Source organism: Perca flavescens, chromosome 1 (assembly GCF_004354835.1).
Source record: "Perca flavescens isolate YP-PL-M2 chromosome 1, PFLA_1.0, whole genome shotgun sequence".
NCBI classification, from domain to species: domain Eukaryota; kingdom Metazoa; phylum Chordata; class Actinopteri; order Perciformes; family Percidae; genus Perca; species Perca flavescens.
Window position 1 is genome coordinate 26,049,951 of NC_041331.1, and position 8,754 is coordinate 26,058,704.

Below are 8,754 nucleotides of genomic sequence, written 5' to 3' on the forward strand. Positions count from 1 at the left end.
TTTTATTGTGCAAACTGCAAATTAGTAAAATAAACTCAAATCGAATGAATAGCCTACACATACAAACAACTTTAACATTGTTTCCCTTTCAAAACAAAATAGTTGTAAGCTAGTTGTATAAACACTAGTTAGGTTGTTGTAGTGGGCGACTGAACGTAGCTCCACTGTCAGCCTCCTTCACTGTTTGAATAATGTTAGTAGTTTGGCGGGCGTATTTCAGTGTTTTAATCATTGCTCTGAACCCGTCTTTCTCAACGGTCTGTAGCGGGACCGTAGGTGGATTGCGTTCATAATGTAGCTCCGCTGCATGCTTGAAGTGACATGTCTTTAACTTTAGCACGGTAACGTTAGCACAGCCGAGTAACATTAGAGCGACAGGCAACAACAGTGGCTAAATTATGTCCGATTTTTTAGAAACAAAAAACTTCGGAACAACAGACGACTCCTCTCTTGAGCACACGTTGTTCTGGTGTATCTCCGGTCTTTCTTCATCCTCTAGCTAACTTTCTTCTCGGTTCTTGAATGTGCAGTAGCGACCGGAACCTCTCCCAGTTTAACAGACTGTTATGCTACCTGGCTAGCTAGGCAAGCAGCAGTAATGTTACCCAGCATGCTGTTGAGCGGTGTACATTTGTAATTGTAAAATTATTAGTGTTAAAAACTGTTTAAGACACGAATTGTTATATGCTATGGTATTTTATCCTGTTTAAAAGAGTTAGTTGTGGGTTATTAATTGTTGTGTTATAAAGTTACTACCGTACCATGAGTGAGAAGGGTACGCAGTTAACAGTGGTCCCGGTGCTGTGACGGAGGGTAAAAAATAAATAAAACTGGATCAGCCCGTGGATCTGTAAATTTTTCCGATCCAGCTGTTTTGTCAATATTGGGGCTGATATCCGATCCCAATATCTGATCGGTGCACCCCTAAAACAGATCTAGATAGACGCCTCACACCTCCCTCCTTAGCAGGAGGTGGTTTGAACCTCATAAGTCCCCACACTTGAGTGATTCTTAAAGGAACACGCCGACTTATTGGGAATTTAGCTTATTCACAAGTCGATACATACCCTTCTCCTCTCCGTGCGTGCTGTAACGCTGTCTGACGGCTCCAGCGGCATCAGGCCAGCACAGAACATGCAGGTGAATGGTTCCAGCAATCCTACTGCTCCGAATAAGTGACAAAATAACGCCAACATGTTCCCATTTACATGTTGTGATTTGTAGAGTCACAGGATCTGTGCTGGGCTAAGCTAATGCTGGAACCGTCAGACAGCGTTACAGCACGCACGGAGATGAGAAGGGTATGTATCGACTTGTCTTACTCTGGGGGTTACGGTGAATGAGCTAAATTCCCAATAAGTCGGCCTGTTCCTTTAAGAGATGTGCACTTTTATAACTCGTATTAGGCACACAGTGAAATCATCCGGTCTTTAAATTGTGGCTCATTTCAAAGAGTCATTTCCTGTCACTTTATGCAGATATCCAAGAGACTGCAATGAGAAGAGGATACATTTGTGAAATCCACCCTAGAGAGTGCCGGAGCCTTACTGTCAGGCCTACTTTGTCTCCCGGTTAATTTCAGTTTTTTATCTCCTCTATCTCTCCACTCAGGCACTCTGACCCAGTTCACCCTGGTGTTGTATGGCACCGGCTCAGCATCTTCCAGCTCCTCTGACAAGGCTCAGGCTGGCAGTGACAACTGTAAGACCTTGGACCTGAGGCAGATATGCATCGGTAAGACTGGTATCTCTTATCCCCAGTTTGTTCTTCATATAAAGTCACTGTCACAACAGCTGGGGGGTGGACTAATTACTTAGTCATGATGAGATGTGAAGTAGCCGGGATATTGAGAGGTCAACAGGATAAAATATTATATCATGTGTGCTCAGCTTCCTCCCTTTGCATTCCATGTCTCTATGTCAACTGTGGGCATACTTTTTACATAATTATCTTATTTAAACTCTTCCTGCAAACATCATGTCATTATGGAGTTTCAGCATCCTTATTAATTTGAAATGAAGATCTAACTTCTGATGAGATCAAATAAAATTTTACTGCAGGCCCCTTTTTAATAACCTCATTTAAATGTAATGGTGTCCATACTGCCGTCTCTTAGCTAATCCAAATACTGCTATAGACAAGGTCTCAAGATACTGACTGAAGTCCACCTACATGTTTTCTGAAACAGGTACAGTCTGACCCCTACAGGCTGTCAGAGGTACTTACATACCGACTGACGAGATCATATACAGAGTCCTTAGAGGGTGAACTGAATTTAATTTTCATATATTTGATAACATGTTATGATTGTCATGTATCATATAGTAAACCACGCTCTCTGACTTGGGGATCACAGCTATAGTTTTCTTTGTTTTTGAAGTTGACAAGATCCTGCAGTAAATTAGATTTTCCTGTTTCTGTTGGCTCACACTCCTGTTTTCAGCTCTGTTACCCCCAGCACCCATAGTTTGTTAATTGCCATTATAGGCAATGGTCTGCATCTGGACCTGCTACATATGGAAATAGCTCTGTTGACTTAAACATGCTGCTCTCAGCATAATAATTGCAAAGCTTCTTTCATCATCAGTTTTCTTAGTAAGCAAAAGTAGAAGTAGTATAAAAATGGGGACTTGAAAGTAAAATTGCCCCGAAACTTTGTCTCACATTTTCCAAGATACCAAACAACCCATGGGTGAATTAATACAGAAATGTCAGACATAACGTGCTCTCCCATGTTAGCTGTGCCCTCTGAGCTTCGGCTGTCTGGGCAGGAATCCTGGTTTCCTGTTTTTTGGGTTGTCTGACTCATATAAAGAGTAAAAAAAGTTAGTGGCATTTATTTTTTTTAACCTGTGTTTCTCTGTATTACAGAGTGTAACGCCGGCTACTACCTCTTTAAGCAGGGCTGTGTGAAAGAATGTCAAGCAGGCTTCTCAGTGGGCTCCCAGCTGCTCAACTACACAGTGGGAAACTTTATACCACCAGCATCCGTCCCAGCCTGCCTGCCCTGCCCACCGCCCTGCCTGACCTGCAGCAGCCTCAGCCCTCAGGCCTGCCTATCCTGCCCCCCCCACAGCTCCCTGGACTCCATCTCTGGCACCTGCCTGCACCTTAACCAGTACATGCGCGAGTCCCCTGGTAGCCCGGGAATGCAGCCCCAGCTCAGCTCCTGGCTGCCCATCACCGTCGCCGTGCTAAGCTGCATGGCCATCATTGCTACCTTCGCCGGCACCTTCCTGCTGCTGCAGCTGCGCTCAGGCGCACTCCTCAAGATTCCCTCTCTGGAGGCTGGCAGCAGCCTCAGGGGCAGTTTCAGCCTCGGGGGAAATAGGGTGGTGTCGTACCGCGGCATTCCGACAGTGTGGGGGGATGATGGGGTAAATACAGACTCTGATAACGAAGAGTTTGATGTCCAAAATGAGAGGACTGCCTTCATCAAAACACAAAGTGCTCTTTAATGCCTCCCCCACATCCCTTTCTCTTTCTCCTGCTTTTAAAGTCTTCTAACCCTCATTTGCCTGATAATTCAGGGCCGTGGTAACTGCCCTCTCACAATCCTTTCTAGTTTTATTTCTCGTCACTTTTTTTCCTGGCTCTGTCTAACCGGGTTCTCATCCAATTCCTGCTTCAGGATCTGCTGTGGGAGACCTGATGGGAAGCCGTTGTCTGTCAGAGCTCGGGATGGTCCGAGCTTGGCTCTGTTCACACTTGGGCGCTTTTCTATTAAACTGGCTCTCTCCCTCCTCTTGCCCTCAATCACTAACAGTGTCTGTCTGTGTGTACAGAGTCCATTTCCCCCTCCAGCTCATTTTTGTTAAAGTAAACAAATGATTATTATTTGCTTCTTTTTTCCCCTCTCTTTCCATCAGTCTCAGTGCAGTAGCCAGATGAGATTGTTGAATGTGCGGCGTAAAGATGTGTGTGTGAATGTGAGCGTGTAAATCTGATGAACAGTGTACTGCCCTTTATAGAGAAGCTAAAGCTGGTCCTGTCACATTTAGTACTCTAACTTAAAAGTGATAGCAAAAAATTGTATTACGAGGCATGAAATCGGATTAAGAAACATTGATCCGCTCTGAGGTGTCGTTTAGTGACACGAACATCCAAAATCTGTTCATTAAAGTACCACTTATCCGTGGCGAGTCACTGTGTATTTTAAAAATGCACAAATCAACAGCATAATGGTTGTCAAGGAAATGTCCAGACTTTAATGGTTTATAGCCATCTGTCACCAGTCAGACAAAACAGACTGTCTGAGAGCTTCTCTGTCGTCTTTCTCTGTATGAGACATTGTTTTGTATTTACTTTCAACAAAATCCATCTTTCATACAGTCTTTTTGTTATCTGTATAGTTGTAGTTCTAGGTGTGAAGGGGGGGCTTTAGTTCTCTTATTATACACTCAGTCTGGAAAGATCTCTCTCAGCTCTGGCAGAACAAACTGAGTCACACAACTAGCAAAGCTTCTTCAGCCTCTCAGGATTCAAGATAGACTCGATTTATCCTGTTTTAGAAACTATAAGTTCCCCTGCACTCATCACCTCCCCAGTCATCACATGGAAGGGTATCAAAAGAGTCAGATAAATAAAGATAATGATAAAACAAAATAAAAAAACACACACACAGTCAGGCTACTCCATCAACCCTGAGGCACAACCCCTTCCAGGAATATTTAATTTCATTTCTGTGTTTGATGTGCTCACAGTCCAGGGGCTGAGAGAGAAGCAGCCAAAGTGCTGATGGGACCCAGAACAATATGATTGTTGAGCACAAGAGCTTCTCAAAAGCAGCTGGCAGGTGTTCAGTTACCGGTGATTGATTCCTTCACAGAGCAGACACTGTTAACAATACATCAAGGCTTTCACTTTTGTCAGAGCACTACAAACGTACATCAGACGCACGTCATATCATAATGACTGAAACTTTGTGTGTGTGTGTGTGTGTGTGTGTGTGTGTGTGTGTGTGTGTGTGTGTGTGTGTGTGTGTGTGTGTGTGTGTGTGTGTGTGTGTGTGTGTGTGTGTGTGTGTGTGTGTGTGTGTGTGTGTGTGTGTGTGTCTGTCTCTCTCAGAGAGGTCGCTCAGTGCTCATGAGGTCTAGAAATATGTATCTGCCCTCTGAAGTGAAGGTTTCCTTCTTCTCACAGTCGCCGCTCTCTTCTTCAAATCTTGAATGCTGTTTAGAAATTGAGTGCGAGACTCCACATCTCACCCCCTTACCCTCCAGTCTTCATTTAATCTGAATTTCAGATTATGTCTTCAGCATACTTGCCAATTAATTATATTCTGAATGATACTCCGTAACTATTTATTCTGAGAGATTTTAATCATTCCTTTAGGGAAGATTGTTTTAAAGAGATTCTTTTTCTCCAGGGCTGGTTATCATCTAAAAATGTGCATCTCATGATTTAACCCACACACACAGAAATTTTGAATACATTGATCGTTGTTGAAATTATGATTTTTTTTTTTTTTTTTTTTTCATTTCCAGTACAAAAACGGTGGAGCTTGCTGAGAGAGGTTGTCATGGTGATGACATGCATACAAAACTGCAGCTGCTCATCCATTTTTTTATTTTTTTTTATCTACCTCTCATAACATTCAGCAAGGTTTCATACGCCGTTAGAGGAGCTGTTTAATGATTATAGAGGTCAAATTATATGTATATCAGATATGAAAACGATTGTCGGGAAAGATTTTAGGAGAATAGGCATCCAAGTCAAAAGTATGAAGAAGAAGAGAAACAAGCAATTGTGATTCAGAAACTGTAAAGCTGCTGTGTAAATTCTAGTCCGCTGAAGCTCCTATCTCTCCTATAATGTATTGCCTTTAGGATCAGCATTCATGGGCAGACACACCTGGGCTTTAAAACTTGTTATTGAAAATAGAATTGGTTGAAGGATTGTCCATAGCGTTTAAGTGCTAAATCAACTTGAAATTGTTGGGGGTGGTTTTTTTTCTTTCCTTATACTCAGTGGCTCCGTCAGGGGTGAATACCTTTTTGTTCATAAGTTCATGTCACTGACAATCAAATAATTTCCTTGTTTTGAGTGCACAAGCACACAAAACTAATCGATTTTAATTTAACCACTGGTGTTGGAAGGCCTTCTCAGTAGGTATTCTTCATAAATATTCAGAACTAAATGTGATTTAAATTGCAAATTGTTCAGAGAGAAAGAGGCGGAAATAAACATCAGAGAATAAAGCGTTTCAAACCAGTACCTTCCAACATCCTGTTCAAAATCATGAAAAAAAGATAGGTATGTATGCTCTCAAACACCACAGCACTGAGCCAGGAAGCTTAATTCATCTCTGATGGCCAGTGCAGGTGTACATTTGGCTTATCGCTACAGTTTCATCCAGGAAACACTAAACTGGAATGGAAACCAACCCGAGAATGTGGATTTAGAGAAAGTGACCTAAAAAAGGAACAAAGCTAATGTTGCTGCAGAATAACGAACGTGTGCAGCATCGCTTTGTGTGATGTACATTAGTGCCTACTGCCATTTAGGCTTCGATTAGTCCCATTTTAAGAAGGTTGCTAATTTAAAAATGTAATAACTACACCCTCAGAAAATCGTTTTCCCAGCTTGGTGGGAAGTGTGCAAACAACAGATAATGGGCTAAAGCAGCCCCAAAATTGCTTCCATAAACTATTTTCTTAAAGTCTGGATGCTAAGAGTTTGCTTCTTTAGAAGAACTATAATGTGGAACTCTGAGCAATGCAATTAGTATTGATGCTCAGTCTTCTCAACAATTATCCATTGTGCTTCTTCCCTTACAAAAGATTTATATTTCTTCCAGAAAGAATAGTTTCTTCTCAAGTTCAACATTTTGGGGGTGTTCAGACAAGTTTCGGTGGCCCCTTGAGTGCACACACAAATTGATTTATTCATATTAGCTTGATGTTGTACTCACTACAGCTTGAAAACTCAGAAAACTTTGTGCATTCAAGTGTTCAACATTTAAGAAAATCATGAATGCTCGCAGCATTAAATAGCTAGTGCTTCTAAAGCACAGGGGGCTGCAAAAAACCCATTAGCTCCTTACACTGCAAGAATGTGATGAAAATTACGCACAAAAAAAAAGGTTAAAAAAAAGAGGTTCTCTAATTGTGCCAGAAAGCAGCTCATGATCATAAGGCTGCCACTTCACCGGCCCTTAAGTGTGAAGCCTTTTAATATAGAAAGTAACAGGAACGTTACAAAAAAAATCAGCTGCTCGCAAATTGTCTCCTCTGGCTATAAAGAAAAGACTCGCTCATGGAAATGATGGAGGCTTTTTTCTTCATACAGCTGATTTCTTTCACATGGAGCTCAATGTTGCTTCAGTCCTGCCTTAGGATGTAGTCTTAAGTGATCAATATGAAGTCGGATGAAGTTAATAGGAGCAATATCTTTGGCATAACCAAAGACAATCATTTTAATGCTGTCTGTTTAGTGTTACGACGTGCTGCTTTCAGGTTGTCCCAGTCCATTGACCCCCCCTTCACTCGTGTTCAAAGTCTTTTGTTGACGTCATTCTGTCAAGATCTGCAGCGACACCCTGTATGTTCAGCAGCTGTGGAGGGAGGAGGTAGAATGTATCCCATCTCCATTAACTTAAGGGCTGAATCAGATCTGTGTGTGTCTGTGTGTGCACATACTTGTTTAAGTATAAATGAAACACTTTGTGATGGAGGAGGGGGAGGGGGGCAGATAGTGGAGGAGCCCCCTCAGACGACTCTGCCGACCTCCTCCCGCCTCTTTGTGAGGTTCCTGGCCTGTTGCTGCACACAGTACCTTGCAGATTTGTGACCTATGAATAATGTACAAGAATGACTATCTTACATGGGACGTAACTCTAAAATAAGGCCTATTTTTGTACTATATGAATGGTGCAGTGTAATTTTCTTGTAATTTAAAGATTATTTTGCTCTTGTTTTTTTCCTTTTTATTTAATTGATGTCAATTATAGATTCTACTAAAATAATAAAGATCTATGCAAATTTGAATGTGTTTTTACTAATGCTCTTCAAGTAATTATGCTTTGGTGTAGCTTGGTGTATAAAAACTACATAGTGGTACTCTAATCCATTACTTAAATAAATAAATGTTCACCATTTTAGTTTAGTGTTAGCATGTTAAAATGGGGTTTTGCTAAAAACAAAGTACAGCTTAGGCTGTAGGCTTTTGCTTAGTCTTTTGCTTGTATTTGGTCATAAACCAAAGTATTTTGACCTGATGATGGCGCTAGTTAAGAGTTAAGGGATCACTATAGAGCAGGGGTCTTCAATGTTTTTTTAAGCCAAGGAGCCCTTAACTGAAAGAGAGACAGATCAGGGACCCCCCCTACTACATACATTGTATAAAATAAAGTCGCATGTTAAACTGGGCCTACAATAACATGTAGAGCAGCCTAAAGCCTTTATGCATACCTTTTTTGCATAGAATCTTAAGCTATTAAAATAGCCTAATATTTGTTTGCATGATTTTATAAATCATGTTTTAATGTTAAACATACATGTGGCACAGTGAAGCCTTGGGATAAACTGTATCTGTGGATGGCCTTAGTGACTACCTTACCTATAGGCCAGTAAGCCTATCATCAGTGGGGAGTTCTATTTGCTAATAATATGTTGGACTCATGTTAAGATTTTTTAATTTTTGAAAAAACGTAATACTTTGGAGGCCCCCCTAGGGGTCCCGGGTTCCTGTTGAAGATCCCTGCCATAGAGATTATGATTTATCCTGAAGGGGAAATTAATGTGTGTACAAACC

The 8,754-nt window shown here is 41.5% G+C and overlaps 1 protein-coding gene across 2 annotated transcripts in view; it reads left to right on the plus strand.

The window, feature by feature from the left end:
* Positions 1 to 4,977, plus strand: part of furina (furin (paired basic amino acid cleaving enzyme) a) — a 77,967-nt gene extending 72,990 nt beyond the window's left edge. For both annotated transcript variants that reach the window (XM_028575945.1, XM_028575954.1), the window contains exons 15-16: positions 1,612 to 1,734; positions 2,872 to 4,977. In XM_028575945.1, coding sequence (XP_028431746.1) covers positions 1,612 to 1,734; positions 2,872 to 3,458 — 710 coding nt within the window. In that variant the 3' untranslated portion in view covers positions 3,459 to 4,977. The remainder of the gene's footprint in view (positions 1 to 1,611; positions 1,735 to 2,871) is intronic.
* Positions 4,978 to 8,754: the final 3,777 nt, after the last annotated feature.